This window comes from Triticum urartu, chromosome 2, assembly GCF_003073215.2.
Source record: "Triticum urartu cultivar G1812 chromosome 2, Tu2.1, whole genome shotgun sequence".
Taxonomy (NCBI): domain Eukaryota; kingdom Viridiplantae; phylum Streptophyta; class Magnoliopsida; order Poales; family Poaceae; genus Triticum; species Triticum urartu.
This window is the reverse complement of record NC_053023.1, coordinates 7,758,452-7,782,360: the sequence shown is the minus strand read 5'-3', so window position 1 is coordinate 7,782,360 and position 23,909 is coordinate 7,758,452. Positions and strand designations below refer to the sequence as shown.

General features: G+C 48.4%; 2 protein-coding genes across 2 annotated transcripts; both read right to left on the bottom strand.

The window, feature by feature from the left end:
- Positions 1-2,981: 2,981 nt before the first annotated feature.
- On the bottom strand, positions 2,982-9,199 carry LOC125534712 (cell number regulator 2-like). Its single transcript, XM_048697854.1, has 3 exons — positions 9,127-9,199; positions 3,597-3,668; positions 2,982-3,378 (listed from the first exon to the last, which is right to left on the bottom strand). Exons 1-3 carry the CDS (start codon positions 9,197-9,199, stop codon positions 3,086-3,088), a joined length of 438 nt encoding a protein of 145 aa, XP_048553811.1. The 3' UTR covers positions 2,982-3,085.
- A 12,760-nt stretch (positions 9,200-21,959) lies between these two features.
- Positions 21,960-23,634, bottom strand: LOC125540598 (cell number regulator 2-like). Its single transcript, XM_048704204.1, has 3 exons — positions 23,431-23,634; positions 22,616-22,687; positions 21,960-22,539 (listed from the first exon to the last, which is right to left on the bottom strand). The coding sequence occupies exons 1-3, from the start codon at positions 23,480-23,482 to the stop codon at positions 22,253-22,255; spliced, it is 411 nt and encodes a 136-aa protein (XP_048560161.1). The 5' UTR covers positions 23,483-23,634; the 3' UTR covers positions 21,960-22,252.
- Positions 23,635-23,909: the final 275 nt, after the last annotated feature.

Below are 23,909 nucleotides of genomic sequence, written 5' to 3'. Positions count from 1 at the left end.
CGAGGGTCGACGCCGTCATCGGGGCAGAGGGCGTCAACGGCGGTGGCGACAACGTTGAGCAGCCTGACGGTGTCGGTGGCGGCGGCGAGGGCGACGACGTTGAGCAGCCTGACAGTGTCGGTGGCGGCGGCGACGGCGACACCGAACAGCCTGACGGCGTCGGTGGCGGCGGCGACGGCAAGGTGGAGCAGGGGCGTCGGGCGGCGACGGCGAGGAGGAGCAGGGGCGTCGGGGGAAGAAGTGATGGATTTGGTCGAAACTGCTAAGTGTTTTTCTTATATACCCAGGGCATTGGTACCGGTTCCTGGCACCAATCGGGACCATGCCCCCTTTAGTCCCGGTTGGTGGCACCAACTGGGACGAAAGGCCTTGCACAACGGGGTGGTGGTGGGAGTTTAGTCCCACCTCGCTAGTTGAAAGGGGCGCGTAGTGGTTTATAAGCCCCACTGCCGCATCCCTCTCGAGCTCCTCTCCATTGCAAGCTTACGGCCCTAATTGTGAGTGCTATGCCTGATGGGCCTACTGGGCCTTCCGCGGACCTGAATGCTGGCCCATGGATGGGTTTCTAGTCATATTCAGGCCGTGGTGGCCCAGTAGGTGGCAATTTTTTTTTTATTTTTTCCTAATTTTTTTGCTTTATTTTTTGTTTTGTTTCTACTTACAACAAAATACTTATTTATTTTATTTTATTTCTAATTACTTATTTATTTTATTTAATGATAATTCTTTTTGCTATTAAAGTTTCTAACAAAAAAAGTTCTTTATGAAAATTCTTTTTTCTTTTAATAATTTTGAACAGAAAATACTTTGATAATTTTAGTTGCATCAATTTTATATAATTTTAGTTTCATAAATTTTAGAGGTTGCTTATAATGTTTTCAACAGAAAATACTTTGATAATTTTAGTTTCATAAATTTTATTTATGTTATTAAAGTTTATTTTATTTTGTTTCTCCTTATATATTTTATTAAAGTTTATATTATTTTTTTTCAAATTACTTATTTATTTTATTTTATGATAATTCTTTTTGCTATTAAATTTTCATGCATTTAGAGATTATTTTAAGCTATAAGACCCTAAAATTTAAAAGCATTTCAAATGAACTTTAAAAAGGTTAAAAGTTGGCATGGTATCATCATTTCACCCACATAGCATGTGCAAGAAAGTAGAGAGGCTTATAGCAAAAACTAGATGCACTTCGTGTACAAAACGGACAATCTCTTTCGAAGTATCAGGGTTTCATACGGAAACTCGTCTGTTATAAAGGGATTTCATTTTTTTAAACTTATTTAAACTCCATACTTTTTCTGTATTCAAAATGCACCATTCAAAGCTACATCATCAATTTTCAACCCTTTCTGACTTATTTGTTATTTTTCATGCATTTATTGATTTTTTTTCAGCTATAAGACCCTGAAATTGAAAAGCACTACAAATGAACTCTGAAAAGATTGAAAGTTGACATGGTATCATCATTTCACCCACATAGCATGTGAAAGAAAGTAGAGAGGCTTACGGCAAAAACTGGATGACACTTCGTGTATAAAACGGACAATCTCTTTCGAAGTATCAGAGTTTCATACGGAAACTCGTCTGTTACAAAGGGATTTCATTTCTTTGAACTTATTTGAACTCCATAGTTTTTCTGTGTTCACCATTCAAAGCCACATCATTAATTTTCAATCATTTCTGACTTCATTTGTTATTTTTCATGCATTTACTGATTTTTTTCAGCTATAAGACCCTGAAATTGAAAAGCACTACAAATGAACATGGATAGATAAGTGACCAAATTAATAGTAGTTCATCATCATATTAAAACCAAAGTACATACATAGTTCAAATTGAACAACATATAGCTCTCCAGAGCATCTAGTTAAACCATACATTGAAACTATGTAAAACCTTTCAATGCAACAACAAATGCGATCATAATCACAACTAAGGTAACAATTGATCCAACGGCATAATAATACCAAGCCTCGATATGAATAGCATATTTTCTAATCTTTCTAATCTTCAACCGCATTGCATCCACCTTGATTTTGTGATCATCGACGACATCCGCAACATGCAACTCCAATATCATCTTCTCTTTCTCAATTTTTTTTATTTTTTCCTTCAAGTAATTGTTTTCTTCTTCAACTAAATTTAACCTCTCGACAATAGGGTCGGTTGGAATTTTCGGTTCAACCACCTCCTACATAAATAAAATCTATGTTACGTTGGTCGGCATAATTGTCATAAACAATAAATGAACCAAATAGTTATAAAAAGATAATATATACCACATCTGAATCATAGACAGGACGAGGGCCGACAGGGGAGGATACCAGAACCATCGCACTATATAATAACAAGGAATAATAAAAGTAAGAAAATTAGACAAGTATCTATCTCAAGTAAGATTTTTTTTCCTTTCAGAAAGAAGATAAGAACAAGAGACTCACCACGGTGGTGCCGGCGGCGAGATCGGTGCGGGCGATCGACGGCGGTGAAGACGGGGACCGACGTGATGGACAGCTAAACCTAGAAAAATCTCGGGGAAAATAGAGCTCAGAGGTCGAATTTCATCGAATACCTCATGTGCATATGAGGTGAGCTACAGCACCCAAATGCCCTCCCCTCGCCGGCCAGCAAAAAACAGAGCAGTGTGGAGTGCTTTGCTCGTCGGCGATTGGCTATATATATATATATATATATAGACAAATCATTTGTCCCGGTCCGTGGCTGGAACCGGGACCAATGGATGTGGGCCAGGAGCAAGGCCCATTGGTCCCGGTTTGTGCCTAGAACCGGAACAAATGGGTCCAGACGAATCGGCACCAAATCCCACGAGGCCCCAGCCGGCCACCTGGGCTCACGAACCGGAACGAATGCACCCATTGGTTCCGGTTCATATAAGAATCGGGACTAATGGGCTGGCCAGGCCCGAACGAAAATCTTTTTTCTCTAATAGTGGACCGACACACGATGGTGGTGGTAGGGGGCGTACGGAGAAATTGAAACGACTTATTACATGAGAAAGCACACACTATCGATCGACTCAACCGATCAACACACGTACTGGCATCATATAAGTGATTAACGAGTCATCCCGGGGACCACGTGGGGCGCGACGGTCGTCCCCTTCCCCATCTTCTCGGCATTGGCTTGCCATCCCAAGTGCATGTGGAATCCCCGGTTCTTGACCTCGCGGTACTCCTGGCAGAGGGCGCAGGCCCCGCAGAAGAAGTGGACGCAGCAGTCGGCGCAGGGCTTCTCCGCGAGCCCGTAGGCCCTCCGCAGCTTGTACCGGTAGAAGCAGGAGTAGAGACCCATGCCCAACCCCGTGGTCATGCACATCAGCACGTACAAGGACCCGCTCGCACAGCATGCTGATGAGCGATCATCCCGGCCGGCCACCAATTATGCACGGACATCAACCCCACAACAAGTTACCCCTCGATCGCTCAGTTATTTATTAAAAGTAGTATAGTAGACTAGTAGTTATCGAAAAAAAAAAAAAAGGTAGTACCATCTCTAGTGATCTAAAATGTCTTGGTATAATAGTTCACAGAGGAAGTACTAATAGAGAGACAGAAAGAAAACTCACGTATCTCCCCCTCATCGACGATCTCGGCGATCCTCCCAAAGGTGATGCACGGGAAGCACCAGGTGAGGAAGCCTGCATCCAGGACACGCAGGCCGGTCATGACAAATGGTTTCTAGTTTTTTATAGCAGTATGTTTCCAGTCTCTTTTTGAGCAATTTTAACAGTGGTTCTCTTATCTCTTCTTTTCACATGGAAGTTAAGATGGTAAGAATTACTTGAACCCACTGCTTAATAAAATCAACATCTCAGATCTATTATATAGGAGCAAGTTTAACATGGCCCCTCCTACCTCTTCTTTTTAAACCGGAGGTAACAAAGTAACAACGACTTAGACCCACCACTTAGTAAAATCAAAGGCTAGGATCTATTACATACTCTTATCTCTCATATGCAAAGAGGAGGTAAAAGGGACCATGTGAAAACTGTGTGTAATTTTTTTTCTAGTTTCATCGAACGGCTTCCTTCTTGGTTTGTTTCAGAGCGTGTCTTAGTGTTGAGCAAATTATATATGAAGCGTTATTCATCACAGGTATAGAGAGGGAGTAGCAGTGTTGCTCTAGTTGACCGGGGAGGATGAAGCTAAGCTTACAGCCACTGTGAGACAATAGGTTTGGGGGAAACCGGCACAACCCTCTAAGGTGGCCTATCACATATATATAATGAGAGGGATACAACGTTACAATATACACGTGTAAATACAGAGGCTATATAGTCTAACATCCTCCCTCAATCTTAGCCACTTCCTAAAGAATCTAGAAGGGTAAGATTGCGCCGGCAAGCCTCAAACTGTGGTAGAGGCAATGGCTTGGTGAAGATGTCTGCAAGTTGATCCTTGGAAGAGATGAACTTGATCTGTAGTTGCTTCTGAGAGACACGTTCACGCACAAAGTGATAGTCAATTTCAATGTGTTTCGTTCGGGCATGGAATACCGGATTTGCAGAGAGGTATGTAGCATCGATGTTATCACACCAAAGGACAGGAGACTGTGGTTGGGATATACCCAATTCCCGAAGCAATGACTGTACTCAGATAATCTCTGAAGTGGCATTGGCCACAGCCTTATACTCAGCTTCAGTACTGCTACGTGAGACAGTGGCCTGTTTCCGAGCACTCCAGGCGATCAGATTAGAACCAAAGAACACAGCATAACCCCCCGTAGATCGCCGGTCATCCGGATTGCCAGCCCAATCCACATCAAAATATGCTGAGAGACATCCAGAGGAGGTCGGTCGAATATGCAAACCGTGAGACACCGTGAATCGAATGTAGCGCAATATGCGCTTAACAGCAGACCAATGAGTGTCACGGGGTGACTGCAGATACTGGCAAACTCGGTTGACAGGAAAAGAGATGTCCGGTCGTGTGATCGTCAAGTACTGACGACCACCAACAATACTCCTGTAAACTGTCGCATCAGCAGAAGACAGAAGCTCACCATCAACAGCAGTGATCTTGTCAGTGGTAGACATGGGTGTAGTCATCGGTTTGCACTTAAGCATCCAGCCCGCTGCAACAAATCCAAGGAGTACTTCTACTGCATCATGACAAGACCATCAGCCCGAGAAGTAACCTCCACACCAAGGAAGTAGTGAAGCTTCCCAAGGTCCTTGACCGCAAAATCAGCACCAAGTGAGCGAACAAGAGCAGTAGCAGCCGACTGAGAGGAACTGACCAGAATAATATCATCCACATAGACCAACAAGTACATAGTAACCTCAGGCCTCTGTAGAAGAAATAGTGAGGAGTCAGCAGTAGACGATGCAAAACCATGAGCATGAAGAGCCATTGCAAGACGAGCATGCCGAGCACGGGGGGCTTGCTTCAGACCATAAAGTGCCTTGGACAGACGACAGAGATGATCAGGACGATCCGGATCAGAAAAACTGGGAGGCTGGCGCATATAGACCTCCTCCTCCAACACACCATGGAGGAAGGCATTTTGGACATCAAGCTGACGAAGAAACCAACCTCGGGTAACAGCAAGAGAGAGAAGAAGCCTGGTGGTAGTAGGCTTGACCACTGGACTGAAGGTGTCTTCATAGTCAAGACCAAAACGTTGTCGAAAACCACGAGCAACAAGACGAGCTTTGTAGCGCTCAATGGATCCATCAGAATGCCTCTTCACTTTAAAAACCCATTTAGAATCAATGACATTAACCCACGACGGTGGAGGAAGAAGAGTCCATGTCTTATTGCGAATGAGAGCTTCATACTCTTGCTCCATGGCCTCTCTCCAATGAGGAATGCGCATAGCAGCTTGATACGTGCGCGGCTCGGAGGAGGATCCGCAAGGGCAGCAGTCATGCATGCAGCTAACCAGGCAACTGTACCATCGTGACGTTGCTTAGGCTGAAAAATGCCACTACGGCTGCACGTATGTGGATGTAGAGCAGCAGCCGGAGCCGTCAAAGTTGTTGATGACGGCGGAGAAGCGCCAGAAGAGCCCGCAGCAGGAGCCGACCTAGGCGAAGGCGACGGAGATGGCCCGGTCAGCAGGGGACCAGGCGGTGCCTGCGACGACGTGGGGGACCCGGTGCCAGGCGACTCGGGAGATCCGGTGCTAGGCGACGTCCCGGGAGAGGCCGGTCCCAGGGACAGTGGCCCGGTCTCCAGAAGCGAGGCCGGCCCAGGCGCGGTAGGCGTGGCCGGCGTCATGGGCCGGGCGGGCGACGAAGTAGGCCCAGAGGCCAGGGGCGATGAGGCAGACAGCAGCACCGAGTCATCGAGGGGTCGTACATGGGCACGAGACCCGAGGCCATGCAGCGGCGCCATGCGATCGACGTGCACTACTGGAGGTGCCGTCGATGAAGGAGAGGGCGACGAAGAAGGCGAGGGCGCCTCTAAAATCTCCAAGCAAGCCCCATGTCCAGTGCCTGCACCATGATTAGGCAACAATATAGGAGAATATGCAACATCATCAAATTGGTCAGAGGCAATAGAGGATGAATGCATGGATGGTGGTTCATCGGTGGACACAGGAAGTTTGGCAAAGGGAAAAACATGCTCATCAAACACGACATCCCGAGATATATAAACACGATTAGTGAGAACATGAAGACATTTGTATCCTTTATGAAGAGAGTTGTAACCAAGAAAAATACACTTCTTGTAGCGAAACTCAAGCTTGCGCTTGTTATATGGACGGAGATGCGGCCAACAGGCGCACCCAAAAACCTTGAAGAAAGTGTAATCGGGTTGTTCATTAACGAGAACTTCAATGGGAGTCTTCATGTTCAAAACACGAGTAGGAGTACGGTTGATGAGAAAACATGCAGTGGTGAAAGCATCACTCCAAAAGCGAAAAGGAACCGATGCATGGGCCAAAAGAGTAAGACCAGCTTCAACAATGCGACGATGCTTACGTTCTACCGAACCATTTTGCTGATGTGTATGTGGACATGCTAAACGGTGAGCGATCCCAAGCGACTGAAAAAAGGAGTTGAGATTGCGATACTCGCCCCCCCCCCCCATCAGATTTACGTTTAATAAGATAAAGCCAGGTAAAGCGACTATAAGCATCAACGAAGCTGATATAATAATTGTGACCACAGACAGAAGTTTGAGCAGGACCCCAGACATCTGAAAACACAAGTTCTAAAGGATGTTTCACCTCAGGACTGGACTCCGAAAAAGGAAGTTGATGACTCTTCCCCTGCTGAACAGCATCACACACTGCTACATCTTTATTACTAGACATGCTAGGAAGCTCATGACGACGCAAAACATGACGGACGATAGGTGTGGCCGGGTGACCAAGACGAGCATGCCACTGTGACGGAGATACCCGAACTCCACTGAAAATGCGAGCGACGCCAGGATGCTCCAGACGGTAGAGGCCCTGGCACAGCTGCCCACTAAGAAGAATGTCCCTCGTGCCCCGATCCTTAATAAAAGGATCAAAAGGATGAAATTCACAAAGCACATTATTATCACGTGTGAGTTTAGGAACTGAAAGAAGATTACCTGTGTCACAGATGGAACTCTAAGAACATTGCGAAGCTGAAGACTCCTATTGGCATGTCTAGTGAGAAGAGATGCTTGACCAATATGAGAGATGTGCATACCTGCTCCATTGGCGGTGTGGATCTTGTCGGAGCCATGATAGGGTTCATGAGTGTGAAGCTTCCCCATCTCGCTCGTCAGGTGCTCCATCGCCCCAGAGTCCATGTACCAGTGGGGATCGATGGAGTAGGATTGAGTGTGTCCTTGTTGTCCTTGTTGCTTCTGCGGCGCCGGACGATCAGCCATGGCAACCTGACGTGCAAAGTTGTGTGTGTCCTTGCCATCATTGCCAAGACCAAGAAAACTCCGCTCGAAGCGTTTGTGACACTTGGAGGCCCAGTGCCCCTCAAAGCCACACAACTGACACATGCGTCGACCACCTGCCCCTGGTAGGGTTGCAGACGCGGGGGGAACCGAAGATGATGAAGACGAAGCAGGCGGCGGCCCCTTGGACGAGTTGCGGCCACCCTTAGTGGCAGCGTTCGCAGAGAGGGAGCCGTGACTGGCCTTGGAGCAGCGCGCCTCGACACGCTGCTCAGTGAGGAGGAGGCGAGAGTAAACCTCATGTGCCATCATGGGAGTTGAGTTGCCCCGCTCGTTAATGATCTCAACCAAAGCATCATACTCCTCGCCGAGCCCATTGACGATGAAGGAGTTGAACTCGGAATCGGTGAGCGGTTGTCCAATGGAGGCCAACGTGTCAGCAAGGCCCTTGACCTTGTTATAGAACTCCGCGGCCGTGGAGTCAAGCTTCTCACACTCGCCAAGCCGACGGCGAAGCGCAAAAACACGCGCCTATGACTGCGCCGCAAACAAGCGCTCGAGGATGGTCCATGCCTCATGAGACGTCTTAGCGAAGACGACAAGCCCGGCGACGGCGGAGAGAGCGACGCCTAAATGGAGGAGAGGTTCGCCTGATCCTGCCCCGTCCAGACACGGTGGGACGGATTACAGACCGGACTGTGCATGCTGTCCACCAGCGCGGGCGGGCAAGGGAGAGAGCTGTCGACGTAGCCAAGCAGGTAATGGCTCCCAAGGAGCGGAAGAACCTGCGCTCGCCAGAAGATGTAATTGTCCGATGACAACTTAATGATGATGAGATGGCCGAAGTGAAACGGCGGCGGCGGCTGCGATCCCATCGAGGAGACTGGCTGAGGTGGAAGCGCGAAGAGGGAGCCCCACGCTCCGCGTCCCGAGCGGAGCCTGCATAGGGGCGACGTCCAGCGGCCGGGATAGAAGCGCCGCGAGGGAGGCCGGCAAGAAGCCGGCGGTGGTGGATCCGGACGCAGCAGCGCAAGACATGGTGGCGATGCGATCCGGAGAGAGAGACGCTGCGGCGACGGTGGCGGCGGCGGTGGCGGCAAGGGTTTGGGAGGAAGCGTACGTAACCTAGTCTGATACCATGTGAGACAATAGGTTTGGAGGAAACCAGCACAACCCTTCGGGGGTGTCTTATCACTTATATATAATGAGAGGGATACAACGTTACAATATACACGTGTAAATACAGAGCCTATACAGTCTAACAGCCACCGACGTCGTCGCAGCAGCCGCAGAGGCCCGTGGACCATGCCGCCCCGTTAACATTGCGGCTGGCCATGGGGCTGCCTCGCCACCCGCGCCACGAGACTCGCGGTTGTAGGAGCTCGCCGGACAACCAGAAAGAAGCTTGTCGTTCTTGTGTGTGTGTGTGTATGACCGTGTCTGTGGTGGGGCGTGTATTTAAGGGCGGCCGGAGCCGGTGGGTTATTCCGGCCCGTTTCTCTTTTTTCAGAATGAAGGCTCAAGTCGAGCCTGCCTTTGAATTAACAAAGCCATCAACCAGTCAGGATTACAGCATCAACCCACTTACTGGAGCAGAAAAACAAAACAGCTAAGAGATACATAGTGCTGTGCAACAGCTAGCTAGCTTCATACAACCTACAAGCAAAGATGAAGAAAACTAAAGCCCAGGAGCAGCTTGAAGAGGATGAAGCCCTCCACCGATCACAATCCATCGCTCAGTGACACCAGGAAGGCCTTGAGGAGACACCACTAGCAGATTGGAAGAACATGTTGTCAGCTCCATGGGCTACAGCCAAAACGGATACAACCTCCTCCATCTCCGAAAGGGGCTCCCTGCCCCCTCGCCTGGCATGAGGTGCCGATCCGTCGGAAGATACAGACGCTCTCCCAAGAGCTAAGATGAATAACCGCCACCGTTGCCATCGGGAAGACCAAACCAGAGCACCGCCAACATGCAACGCCGGGCTCAACAAGGGGGAACCTTGGCACTGAGAGGGAACTGCACACGAGGAGAAGCAAATGCATGGCGCGAGACTGTTGATGACAAAGCTGCAATGGAGGAAGCCCAAAACACCGCAGACTCCAACCACGCAGCCCTCGAACGCCTACCAACGAAGTAGACTCGTCATCGCCCCAAAACTCACCAAAGGAGGCACCTTCATGAAGGAGACAGCGCCACGGGCGTCGCTGCCACGCAATCCAGAGGGATTTTGGCTTTCGCCCAGAAACGAGCAGGGGAGAAAGGCAAAAAGGGGAAGGAAAGTACCAAAACGGCGCCTACAGATAGGGGACGGCGCCCGCGGGTGTCGCCACGGTCGTGGCCGGCTGAGTCAGCCTGGATTTCTCCGGGCACTACACCGCCCCCAACCCCAGTTTCAAACACGGCGCCTGGGACGACTGAAGACCGGATCTGAAAGGGGATCTGAGTGTTGAAGGCGGAGGCGTCAGATCCGGACGGGGGGCCCCGCAGCCCGGCGTCCAGCAGCCTCCACCCGCCGCCACCTTGCCGCCCGCACGGCCAAGGCAGCCGGCCAGCACCCGCGGCCGCCGCTGGCTGAGAACGGCGTCGCGCCACCACCCGAGGCCGCCGCCTCGGCTCTAGAGCCCCCCCGCGCGACGGAGCAGGCAAATCCTCGCCGCCACCTTTCCCGGCGGCCGCGCGGCTTGCCGGCGACCCCCTCCGGTGGCGACGAGGTAGAGGAGAAGGTGGAGAGAGGCCGATGGCGTGCTAAGGTTGGCGCCGCCCGAGTCGCCCCTGGGGGGGGGGGGGGGGGGGGGGGGGGGGGGGGGGGGGGGGGGGGGGGATTCCGGCCTGTTTCTCACGAGCGCCACAGACGTCAGTTATCCTAGGTTGTGTGTGCTGTCGGCTCCTGAGGACGACGGCCGCGGCTTTACCTGAAGTGACACCACGCACTAGCAAGGGGAGTCACCGGCGATGTCTCTTTTCTGCTGGAAATAATTCGGTCGGTGCGCTGGCTAGCTAGTACAGTAGCAAGGGACCTTCTTTCAGAGATGCCGGCCGGACGTGTGGCTCCGTGGCTGGATCCTCGTTTACCTACGGGCAATCGGTTGACATCGATAGCAACGACTCAGTATTAGACACTAGTGCGTGGAGTCACTTTCAGACAAAGTCACGGCCTTGCATTCAAAAGGTTAAAAGTCACGGCCTTTTACAGCAGGGACGTGTGCAAATATTACCCGTCTAACCAGCAGATTCAAAGGTTCAGATTGATAGATACTAAACGACCAAACAATGTGGTACTCTCTCGGTTTTTATTTAAGAATAATATTAGCTTTGATCAAAGTCAAACTTTGACCAAGTGTATAAAAATGTATTAACATCTACCTTATCTTTTATGTGTCCCCATAAATGGGATGGTTTCAATGTTGCAGCAAAGTCTTGAATCAGAAAGTACCTAAAATAAAGTTTTTGAATTGTTTGAAAAGTTAGCACATTAGCGATTGATTTAATCCCTAAGTAAATCATGAACATGGCAAAACCGGTATGAAGTTCATACCAAAACCTAAGCATGTGAGCCTGGACAAAGCATATAATTGAGACATCTAGCACATGAAATGAGTAAAAAAGAGATGGATGAATAATACCCTCCAGTCAGCCAGGCTAAGGCCGCGATAACGGCATCGGCTGTAGTTTTGTTTGCGGCCTTCTTTTTGGCAGCATCGTATTCAACCATGGCTTCTATGTCGGGGAAGTAGTTGCCGAGGATGAAAAAGAGAACGAACTGGGAGCAGTCGCGCCAAGACACTCATGAAAAAACTTACACCTTTCTTGCAGTGCAACATCTCAAAGGATGGGGTTCCGAAGGCCTTCTCTCTTATCGGGCCGTGCACGCTGCCAATGAGTTAGTAATGGATGTATGGGTGAGCACAAGGCTTCAAATAGTAGATGATGGCTAGGGTTGCACATCCATTAGTGACTCGTAATTAATCCAAATTAATTGGAATAGTAGATGACGACTTGGCTCGGCTCATTCACGAAACGTGTGTGGGAGGATTGCGGAGGTGGAGCGCGCATTAGCAACGTCTCTTCCCAAGCTCTCAATGGTAAGTGAAAGAGCATCCCTTATAAAAGGGTCTCAACTCTCATCAACTAATGAGGTGGTACTAAACTTTCCTCCACTCGTCATACATCTACATGGGCCTTAGAGATTAACCAAGGATTGTTGTTTATGTGGGTCCCATCTATAATCTAACAGAAAGACCTATCTATAGTGATGTCCAAGTATGGGTGAGCATGATTATCACATGATTTAGTTTGCAAGAGCTTCACTTTTCCACTCTTCTGAAGTTCATGAGGATAGAAAATTTTCGAAGCAATATGCTTTGTAGATTACACTTGACATGGTCTTTTGCATTTGTGTGAACTGTTGTCGTTTTGCCGAGGGAATATTTTCCTTGGGTAGTGGGGAGCTGTAGTTGTCGATGGAGAACCTCAAATGTCTGGAATCTCTGGCCAGGCAGCCGGCCACATGTGCTGACAGCATCACTGAGGTCGTTCCTAGCTACAGTATTTTCAGATAGATCATCATATCGTCACCAGAAGAAAAGCAAGTCTACTACTACATGAGAAAAAGATATTGATAGCGATGCAGTGGCATGGAGTCAAAGTCGTGACCTCCTGATGTTTACCAGGCTTACTGCCCATTAGACCAGGAGCAAATTATTGGCCACGGCGCGGTGGCATGGGTTGAATTCGCGACCCCCTGATGGTTTATGAGTCGTACTGCCCACTAGACTAGAACCATTTGAACAATATGTTTTTGTGCCTTATCCAGGCTTGCTAAAAAAATATTGGTCATTTTGCGATGGCTTGGAGCCAAACTCGTGACATCCTGATGGTTACCATGGGTACTGCCCATTAGAGCATCTCCAACCGCGTCCCTAACAGGCTCTCTCAGGCGATTTTTTACACGCTGGCGCCGAAAAAACCCCCAGTCGCATCCCCAAGATGCCGAAATCCGCTGGCTCGGCCTGTTTTTGGGCCCGGCGATCCCAGGCCGAACACGGCACGCTGGGGGGCGCTCGGGGGCTCCGGCGCAAGGGAAAAACACGTCTGGGCCACACTATCAGGCGAAAAGTCAAGCCAATCGTCCAGATTCGCCTTCCACCTCTCGCGTGCTCGACCGCCACCTTGCCGATCCCGGCGCCGCCCACCGCCCACCACCGCTAGATAGGCCATTTTTCACTAGAAAAGACAGGAGGTTTCGCCGCGGCAGCCTCTCCACCACCGTCCGAGCGATTTTTCCGGTGTTCCGGCCGCGCAGGGCGGTGTACCGGCGGGGGTGCGCCCACCACGCCCGCAAGGTGTTCGGCCATTTGTCTACTCGGCAATGGACTCGGATGACGAGGAGGCACTCGCCACTCTGCTGGAGGAGGAAACCGATGCCAACGTCCTGGAAGAGGAACATCTCATGGTCCTCGCCGCCCTCGCCGGCCTGCTCGCGAGCAATGAAAAGCCGCGGCGTGGTGGCTCGGCGCCGGGGCGACTGAAAGCAAAGAACTGGCATCGTCTGAAAGGCTACTGCATGCTCTACTCCGACTACTTCGCCGATGCTCCACTACATGGCAATAAAGTATTTCGGCGCCGTTATTGGATGAGCCGAAAGCTTTTTCTCGGGATTGTAAATTCAATCCGGAAGTTCGACAGCTACTTCATGTGCAAGAAGGATTGCACCGGCATACTTGGATTCACCTCAATCCAGAAGTGCACGACGGCTATGAGGATGCTTGCATGCGGAGCTCCCGGTGATTCACTCGACGACTATGGGCGCATCGCCGAGTCCACGACCATGGAGTGTTTCTACAAGTTCTGCAGGGCAATGGTGGCAGTGTTTGGACCGCAATACTTGCGGACACCCAATGCGGAAGACACTGCTCGGAACCTAGCACAAAATGCAACAAGAGGATTTCCTAGGATGCTTGGAAGCATCGACTGCATGCATTGGAAATGAAAGAATTGCCCATTTGCTTGCAGGGAATGTACAAAGGCGTCAAAGGCGGTTGCAGTGTGGTACTTGAGGCAATGGCCACACAGGACCTCTGGATTTTGCACTGTTTCTTTGGTATGTCAGGAACTCACAATGACATCAACGTGCTGCAGTGATCCTCTGTCTTTGCCAAGCTTGTTGAAGGTCATTCTCCTCCGGTGAACTTCGAGGTCAATGGGCGGCACTACAACAAGGGGTACTACCTAGCTGATGGAATCTATCCGAAATGGTCTACGTATGTGAAGACTATCTCAAACGTTGTGTCAGGAGGCAAGAAGTCCTACTTTGCCAAGGTTCAGGAGGCTTGCAGGAAGGATGTCGAGCGGGCATTTGGTGTGCTCCAATCTCGATTTGCTATTGTCCGATACCCTGCTCAGACCTGGTTGAAAGATCAAATGTGAGAGATCATGACTTGCTGTGTCATCTTGCACAATATGATCATTGAGAGTGAGCAGGAAGAGCCAGTGTTTGACACTGAACCATACTACAGGCAGGGTCCTCTTGCTCAAGTTGATCACCAGCTACCGGCAACCAGGACTGCCTACCTCAATATGCATCAGGAGATCCGAAACCCACAGACGCATCAACAACTGCAGTATGATCTGGTGGAGCACCTATGGAGGCTCAAGGGCGACGCCTAGCTCGACGTGTGATGAAATGTGAGTTTTTATTTGTTGAATTATATAATTTGTATTAAACTATTTCTTGTTGAACTATTTGATCTCTATTGATTTTCTGTGATGAACTATGTGATAAAAAAAGTGCTTGTGTTGAGAATTCACGCCGAACCACGCCGAATATGGGCTGATTCGTGTTGATATATATCGGGCCATTTTTCGCCAAAAGCGGGCCGAAAAGCGAGCACATTTACGCCAAAAATGGGCCGATATCGGTGCCTGGGGGCGACGACTGGGTGCCCAACCGCCCTCATAGCCAATTATACCGCCGGATCGTCCCTAGACGGCGATTTTTATGCCTCCTGAGAGGCCAACGGCTGGAGATGCTCTTAGCCCAGAACCATTTCAACAACAGGTTTCTTTTCGTTATTCAGGCTTACTAAAGAAAACGTATTGGTCACGGTGCGGTGGCATGAGTGACCTCTTGATGGTAATGAGGCATACTGCCCATTAGACCAGAAATTAGTTGGTGTGCACTATGTGTTAAAAATTAATATATTTTAATGCTACATAATTTTGAATATAAAATTCATTTGAAATTTTTGAACAAGAAAAATCCAGAATTCCTAAGATTTTTTGGAAACCGGATCTTCCGACCATTCCCAAAAAACCTGGAATCAGAATTAAGAAGAAAAAAAAAAACCTTGACCGCCTAGCACCGGGCCATCCCGTTGGATTTAACTTTGACCTGGAGGCACATGATTTCTGTACTTCTTCCATTCCATATATTGTTGAGTCATTTTGGAACCTTGACAACAAGTCACCAACAAGATAAGAAGAATCAATACTCAACTAGGAAGATGGCACATGCATTGCCATTTGTCAAAGGGATTGATTGAGCCCACTTAGGGAACAAAGCTTATTGCCTGCGGCTAGCTCGCTTTAAGCACAAGAGAATATGCTGCTGTTCCTATTTGCTTTAACGAGCGGCGAGTATGCTGGTGCTCATCCATCTCACGGTGCTGCCGCTGTCTTTGAGTGGATTTCGCGATATTTTGCCAGTCTTTTAATGGTGAAAAGCGGTACTCGCTAGCTGGTGGCCGGTGGGGAACAAGAGGTCGTTCCCACCCTGCCATTTGTTTTTCTTGGTTTTCAGGTAGGAGGCATACCATGATAATTATTGATAGCAAAATTACTATATTAACTCATAGAAAACATTAGTTTATGATAGCAAAATTACTACCATGACAATTTTTTTCTTTGTCGAATATTGTTGGAACCTTAACGGTAAGGTACTTATCTCCTAGTTTCCTAACCACTCTCAGTCTTTTACCACTTTCATAATTTCATTAGAATTCTGCCAAGAATCAATGCTCAACTGTGAAGATGTCGTCAATTTAGGGAACAAAGCTTATTGCCTATGGCTAGCTAGGCTTTAATCAAAATAAAATATGGTAATGTTCCTGATTTCTTAACGACTAGTGAGTAAGCCGGTGCTCATCCATCTCATGGTGTTGTTGCTGTCTTTGTAGCTTTTCGTGATACTATTGTAGTCTCTTCGCAGTGAACAGAAGCACTCGCTAGCTGGTTGCCGATTGAGGAACAAGACGATCATTACTATTATAATTGCTGATTTCCTCTTTGAATAGAACGTTCAATAGGAAAATGGACACATTGCACCAACAAGGAGCCCAATATGTATGTAGGGAAACGTGTAAGCTCTTTTCATTGTCTTCTCTTGTGAACTCAAATCAACTTATGTATAAAAGCTCTCCATCTCATGCCTTTTTATTGCCTAGCCTACCATGGGCATTTTAGTAACAAGCCTATATTTAACCTTTTGATATGTTGCAAAGGTTTCATGACATACTACTAATAATGACACTAATTAATGTTTCTCTCACCCACAGAAATTAGTTGAGTAACATCCAATGGTTAATTTTTTTAAACCTCCTCCTCCTGGCGTGTACTTTCAAACCCACATGCCTCGTTGAAAACGCCCTACGGAAACCCAATGTAAGAAAAGGGATGGGGAAAAGAGTGCATTGCATGCATACATCTAGTTGCACTTGTTGCCTCGTCAAAAAAACCACTTGGGAAAACCCTGTTAGAATTATTGTATAGGGATAGAGGAGGTGTTTAACTTGTATCCAACTCTATCTCATCTTCTCCTTATAGGTCGATCTCCTCCCAACCGATCTCCCTCTCCCTCGATCGGTTTTCTCTCTGTAAACGTATGCACCAAGGCATTGCCTCAATATATACATGCGGCCCGAGACAAAGGGTTCTACGCTTCCCAAACTAATTCACATGGTAACAGAGCCTCTTCCTCATCAGATCGAAAGAGATCGCATCTAGCTACCTTCGCGACCAAGCCATGTGTACCACTTCCGCCTCCATGTCGCCCAGCACCATGGGCGCGATCACCACCACCTCCTCCGCCTCCACCTTTGCTTCCTCATCCACAGCCACAACCTCCTCCCTCGGATCGCCGCCCCAGGAGAAGCTGACCAGGGGGAACTTCCTCCTTTGGAAAGCCATCGTGCTTCCCCAGATCAAGGGTGCTCAGATGGAGCATCACCTCGACACAACAAGCCCACCGCCGCCGGCCACCCTCACCATCACCAAGGATGGCAAGGACGAGCAAGTCGTCAACTTTGCCTGCACTCTCTGGTATGCCCAACAGCAACAACTCCTAGGGTTCTTGATGGGTTCTTTTTCCCGCGAGATTCTCTCTCAGGTGGCCACGCTCCAGACGCCGGCCGCGGTATGGCGCGCCATCAACGACATGTTTGCTGCCCAGAGGCAAGCCCAAGCGATCAACACCCGCATCGAGCTCACCAACCTTAAAAAAGGTAATATGTCTATGGCAGAGTACCTCGGCAAGATCAAGACGCTCACAGATGAAGTCGCGTGCACGGCCTCGGTGCTCTCCGACCCGGAGATCGTCTCCAAGATCCTTGCTGGCCTTGACATGGAATATAACCCTGTAGTCTCTGCTCTTGCTGCACGCGTGGAACCAATCACGGTCCCGGAGCTGCACAGTCAGCTCCTCAGTTTTGATGCCGCCTCACCCTCCTCCACGGCGGCGATCTCCGGCAATCATCTACATACTCCGCTGCACGGGGTCGCGGCCGTGGCCATGGTCACCAGGGCGGCAACCGTGCCGGTGGTCGCGGCCGTGGCTCCTCTTCGGGCGATGGCACCCGCTCTGGTGGCGCCTACGGCCACAACACCGAGGGCGGCGGCTACGGCAACAACCATGGGGGTGGCAGCTTCAACTCCAACACTGGCCGCCGCCCCTCCTCCTCCTCCCGCAGCCGTCCTCGCTGTCAGCTCTGCAAGAAGGCTGGTCATAAGGTCATCGACTGTTGGCATCGGTATGATGAAAACTTCGTCCCGGATGCTCGCTTGGTTGCAGCTGCTATGCGCGAGCAAGGCGGGGATGGCGTTTGGTATGTTGACTCCAGCGCTACAGACCACGTCACAAATGAGTTAGAGCAACTTGCTCTGCGCGAGACATACCATGGCACCGATCAGATCCACACCGCTAGCGGTAATGGTATGGATATTTGTCATATTGGTCAAGTTTCTCTTAATTCCCCTAACCTTCAACGTGATCTAGTTCTTAAGGATGTCCTTCATGTTCCTCAAGCTGATAAAAACCTTGCCTCTATGTCTCGCTTAGCCACTGATAACAATGTTTTCTTTGAGACTCATCCTCGCTATTTTTTTATCAAGGATCGGGCAACGAGGGCACTCCTCTATCACGGTAGATGCGTTGGCGGCCTCTACCCCATCTCATCCGGAGCACTTAGCAACAAGCATCGTCGAGTCTACTCCGTCATCAAGCCCTCTTTGGCAAGGTGGCATCAAAGATTACGTCATCCCTCATCAATCATAGTTAGGCAAGTCGTCAATAAAGACAATCTTCCTTTGTCACTTAGCTCAAATAATGAGTCTGTTTGCGAAGCATGTCAATGTGCCAAGAGCCATCAGCTTCCCTATCCTAAGTCTAGTAGTGTTTCTCATGCTCCCCTACAATTGATCTTCAGTGATGTATGGGGTCATGCCCGAGATTCTTTTGGTCGAAAAAAATACTATGTTAGCTTCATTGATGATTACAACAAGTTTACATGGATTTATTTTCTCAAGTATAAATCTGAAGTTTTTTCCATCTTTCAAGAATTTCAGAAACTTGTTGAGAGACACTTTGATAAGAAAATCATCGCAGTCCAAAGTGACCGGGGAGGGGAGTATGAAAAACTCAACTCCTTTTTCCGTAGTATTGGGATCACCCATTATGTATCTTGTCCTCATGCTCATCAGCAGAATGGCTCTGCTGAACGCAAACACCGCCATATTGTTGAGGTTGGTCCCTCTCTTTTAGCTCATGCGTCCATGCCCCTCAAGTATTGGGATGAGGCCTTCATCACAGCTACATATCTCATCAATCGTCTTCCCAGTAAGGTTATTGGCAATTCTACTCCTTTAGAACGATTGTATAACCAAAAGCCAGATTACAATTATCTCAAAAAATTTGGGTGTGCTTGTTACCCCAATTTACGTCCATACAATCATCACAAACTTGAGTTTCGTTCCACACAATGTGTTTTTCTTGGGTACAGTAATCTTCATAAAGGTTACAAATGTCTTGAACCATCCACCGGACGCATCTATATCTCTCAGGATGTTATTTTTGATGAGACACTATTTCCTTTCTCCAAGCTTCATCCCAATGCGGGTGCTTTGCTTCGTGCAGAAATCGCACTTCTCTCCGACTCTCCTACATGTCCTGATCATGGGGGTGAATTAACTGATCATGACCATGTGCAAAAATCCAAAGAAAATTGCGTTTCTAATACCTCTTGCGCAGATTCTATCTGTCATTTTATGTGCACACAGGACAAACCAGGACCGGACTCCGATGCTGATCCTTCTGCCAGCGCGCGATCCGAGCCGGATTCGCGTCTGACTGCAGGCGCGCGATCCGGTGCAGATTCGCTCCTGCGCTCCCTAGTGGCCGATAGCGGCGTAGCCGACCAGGTGGGTTGCGCCAGTCCAGGCGCGTCGCGCCAATCTCCGCCAGCGTGCCCCGAGACGTCCATCGAGCGAGGCACGGGGGGGGGGGGGAGCGAGCCCCTCGCCGCCACGTCACCTTGGGCCCCACCGACCGGTCCTGCCAGTTCTGCTGCGACAACACAGAACCGCCTAGGCGGTTCTGATTCGCCGGTCAGCTCTGGCTGCGCGTCAGACGAGGAGCAGCGCCAGCAGCGTCAATCCTCCTCGGATTAGGAGCCGGATCTTCCTGGATCTTCTATGCACAACACCGAATCAGCAGGATCTCCTGTGCCACAACCAACAGAAACTGTTTCTCTGGCTCCTTCACCTCTTCGTCGAAACACCAGGTCTCGGTCAGGTATTGTTAAAGAAAAACAATATAGTGATGGTACAATAAGGTATAATCCGACCAAGCGTGCCTTCCTTGCCACTTCTGGTGAACCTATTAATTTGCATGATGCTCTTGCTAATAAAGATTGGAAGGAAGCCATGGATAATGAATATAATGCACTTATAAAGAATCAGACTTGGCATCTAGTACCACCGCAACATGGTGCTAATATAATTGACTGTAAATGGGTATACAAGATTAAGAGAAAATCAGATGGCAGTATAGACAGATACAAGGCAAGGTTGGTTGCAAAGGGCTTCAAGCAAAGGTTTGGAATTGATTATGATGATACCTTTAGTCCTGTGGTTAAAGCAACTACTATTCGTCTTGTTTTGTCCATTGCTGTTTCCGGAGGTTGGAGCTTAAGACAGCTGGATGTTCAGAACGCGTTTCTTCATGGTATTCTTGAGGAAGATGTGTTCATGCGGCAACCACCAGGTTATGAAAATCACAGCACACCACATTATGTATGTAAGTTGGATAAAGCCCTATATGGTCTGAAGCAGGCTCCAAGAGCATGGTATTCTAGGTTGAGCATGCAGCTACAGCATCTTGGTTTCACATCGTCCAAAGCAGATACATCCTTATTATTTTATAGCAAAGGCAATGTCACTGTTTTTGTTCTTGTTTATGTTGATGATATAATTGTTGCTAGCTCAAGTCAAGAGGCCACTACTTGTTTGCTTAAGGATTTAAATCTTGAATTTGCTCTCAAAGATCTAGGTGATCTTCACTACTTTCTTGGCATAGAGGTAAAGCAGATTAGAGATGGAATACTTCTATCACAAGAGAAATACACAGCTGATGTTCTAAAGAGGATGGGATTGGAGAATTGCAAACCGGTCAGCACACCAATTTCCACCTCAGAAAAGCTTACAGTTGATAGTGGAGAAGCTCTTGGCCCAGAGGATGCAACAAATTATCATTGTAGGTGCTTTGCAGTATTTGACACTTACACGTCCTGATATCTCTATTCAGTGAACAAGGTATGTCAATATTTGCATGCTCCTAGAACTACTCATTGGACAACAGTTAAAAGAATTCTAAGGTATCTCCAGTATTCTCAAGGGCTTGGACTTCAGATTGTCAAGTTCTTCCTTGCTTGTTACTTGCATATTCTGATGCAGACTGGGCATGTGTGCTGATGATAGGAGATCTACTGGTGGTTTTGCTGTGTTTCTGGGATCTAAATCTTGTGTCATGGACGTGCAAGAAAGCAAGCCACTCGTTTCAAGATCCAGTACGAGGCTGAATACAAGTCGTTGGCAAATGCTACAGCTGAAGTGATGTGGATACAAACATTACTTTATGAACTTGGGATTAAAGCTCCAAAAGCTGCACGGCTGTGGTGTGACAATATGGGTGCAACTTATCTTTCAGCAAATCCTGTTTTTCATGCACGAACAAAACATATTGAAGTGGATTTCCACTTTGTCAGAGAGAGAGTAGCTCGAAAGCTACTTGAGATCCGGTTTATTCCTACAGGGGATCAACTTGCGGATGGGTTTACTAAACCCTTGACCGAGAGAAGACTAGACGAGTTCAAGTACAATCTCAACCTTAGCAAGGCTTGAGGTTTAGATTGAGGGGGAGTGTTAGAATTATTGTATAGGGATAGAAGAGGTGTTTAACTTGTATCCAACTCTATCTCATCTTCTCCTTATAGGTCGATCTCCTCCCAACCGATCTCCCTCTCCCTCAATCGGTTTTCTCTCTGTAAACGTATGCACCAAGGCATTGCCTCAATATATACATGCGGCCCAAGACAAAGGGTTCTACGCTTCCCAAACTAATTCACAAACCCCTTGTCAGGTCCATACTATACTTGGCTAGCAGATTTACCGTGAACATACTGTTGGGCCTGTTGCAATTCGCAACATACATTTTTGCACCTATGGCGCTCAAACACGGAACTTTGGGTCCCAAAACCTCCCCGTTCGCCTTTAAAGGTTAGAATGGGTCTTTATTCAGTTAGCCGGTCTTACGCATCATACAAGATCCGCAATTTTCAATCCTTCGGAGGCTTTCATGTAAATGTCCAAGTCAAGTCGTCCATACAAATATGCGGTCACAACACCCATTAACTGCATTCAAGACTTAAGCTAGCTTCCCATCCCGCACTTGCACACAGTAACATGATTTCACCGGAGTTACAGGAAAACACACTTGCACACTTTTTATTTTGAGGGTTCACTAACACATATTAATTACATGGATCACAAGAAACAAGACTAGAATAGAAGCTGCATGTTGACTACTAGAATAGAAGTGTGCACTGCATTTGGATCCACCTAACGAGTCATCCCGGAGTTCACATAGGGCGCGGCGGTCTTCCCCATCCTCTCCGCGTTGGCTTCCCATCCCGCGCTCATGTCGAAACCACGGTTCTTGAGCTCGCGGTACTCCTGGGAGAGGGCGCAGAGGCCGCAGAAGAAGTGGACGCAGCAGTCGCCGCAGGGCTTCTCGGCGAGCCCGTGTTCCTCCCGCAGCTTGGCACGGTAGCAGCAGGAGTAGAAGCCGGTGCCCACCCCCGTCGTCATGGCCAGAAGCATGTACAGCGTCCCGCTCGCACAGCATGCTGGCAAGTGAGTAGGTAGTGAGTTACTCCTCCTTCGGCTACTATCAAGTGCAGAGACAGAAATGAAAAAACTCACATATGGCCCCCTTGTCGACGATCTCGGCGATCCTCCCGAAGGCGACGCACGGGCAGAAGAAGGTCAGGCAGCCTGCAGGAAGCTACGTTCTTACCACTACGCCAAGACTAGTAGTTATCTGACATTATGAGAGGCTGATGCTACGGTATTTTAACTACTATACAAGTTCGGCGTCCAAATTCAAAATTTGCAACATAAAAAAGGTGCTCGGTACCTCCTTTTACCGTGGGGTAGCAGCGAGAAATCCGGTTACCCGGAGATAACCAAATTTACCGCCGGGCAACTAACCAACGTGTGTGGTAGAAAAATCACTCTGTGCTGCTCATCACAAGCACTATAGCGGTGTTGCTCTAGAGTGCGGCGTTGCAAAGACCGGGCTCCATGGAGCTCGTTTTGTAAAAAAAAAAATCAAAATATATTTAAAAGTTTCAAAAAATGCCAATTTTTTTTACAAATACATATGCATATTCTTTAACTATGTATAAATTTTCAGTAACTAATTTTATCATTTGCATGCTACACAAAAAAGACAAATATCTGACACAAATACAAAAGAAAAAGCCTATTTCAATCTGTGTATTTGTCTTTTTTATATACATCACATATGAATACATATGTTTATAAAAATTTGTACACGCATACTTAAGTATATGTTTACATGAAAACATTTTTTTCAGATTTTTTTGAGTTATGAAAAAGGTATTTTGGCTGAGAAATGTATATAGAGCTCAATGGAGCTCGGCCTCTGCAGCCACTTTTCGTGTTGCTCTACTTTAACAGGAGGGGGGGAGGGAGGGATGAAGCTATTAGCTTACAGCCGCCAACGTCGTGGAAGCAGCCGCAGAGGCCGGTGGACCACGACGCCATGTGGATGCCTTGCCGCCGCTGCTGGGAGACTTGCAGTTTGTAAGAGCTCGCCGGACTAGCTGAAGAATTAAAGCAGCTCACCGGACTTGTGTGAGCGGCCGTGTGTCCGGTGGAGCGCGCATTTAACAACGGCCGGAGCCTGTTTTTCACGCGCGCCAGCCACAGATGTCAGTTGTCACGACCTAACGACATGGGTATGAGTTGTGCATGCTGTCGGTTCCTGAGTGCGTGCGACGGCCATGGCTTTACCTGAAGTGACTCCACCACGCACTAGCACGGGGAGTCACCGTCGAGGTCTCTTTTCTGCTGGAAATATTTTGCCGGTGCGCTGGCTAGCTAGTACTAGCAAGGAACCTTCTTTCAGAGATGCCGACGGGACGTGTCGCTACAGGCTCTCCGTTGACATCAACTGCAACGACTCCGCATT

What these genes read in the sequence shown, in the direction of transcription:
- LOC125534712 (XM_048697854.1), bottom strand. Translation starts at nt 9,199, where the DNA reads ATGGCCAGCCGCAATGTTAACGGGGCGGCATGGTCCACGGGCCTCTGC. An exon ending in CTGCGACGACGTCGGTGGCT is followed by an intron (nt 3,669 to 9,126) that starts GTTAGACTGTAT and finishes TCCTGGATGCAG; the next exon opens with GCTTCCTCACCTGGTGCTTC. An exon ending in CGTCGATGAGGGGGAGATAC is followed by an intron (nt 3,379 to 3,596) that starts GTGAGTTTTCTT and finishes ATCGCTCATCAG; the next exon opens with CATGCTGTGCGAGCGGGTCC.
- LOC125540598 (XM_048704204.1), bottom strand. Translation starts at nt 23,482, where the DNA reads ATGGCGTCGTGGTCCACCGGCCTCTGCGGCTGCTTCCACGACGTTGGC. An exon ending in CTTCCACGACGTTGGCGGCT is followed by an intron (nt 22,688 to 23,430) that starts GTAAGCTAATAG and finishes AGCTTCCTGCAG; the next exon opens with GCTGCCTGACCTTCTTCTGC. An exon ending in CGTCGACAAGGGGGCCATAT is followed by an intron (nt 22,540 to 22,615) that starts GTGAGTTTTTTC and finishes CTCACTTGCCAG; the next exon opens with CATGCTGTGCGAGCGGGACG.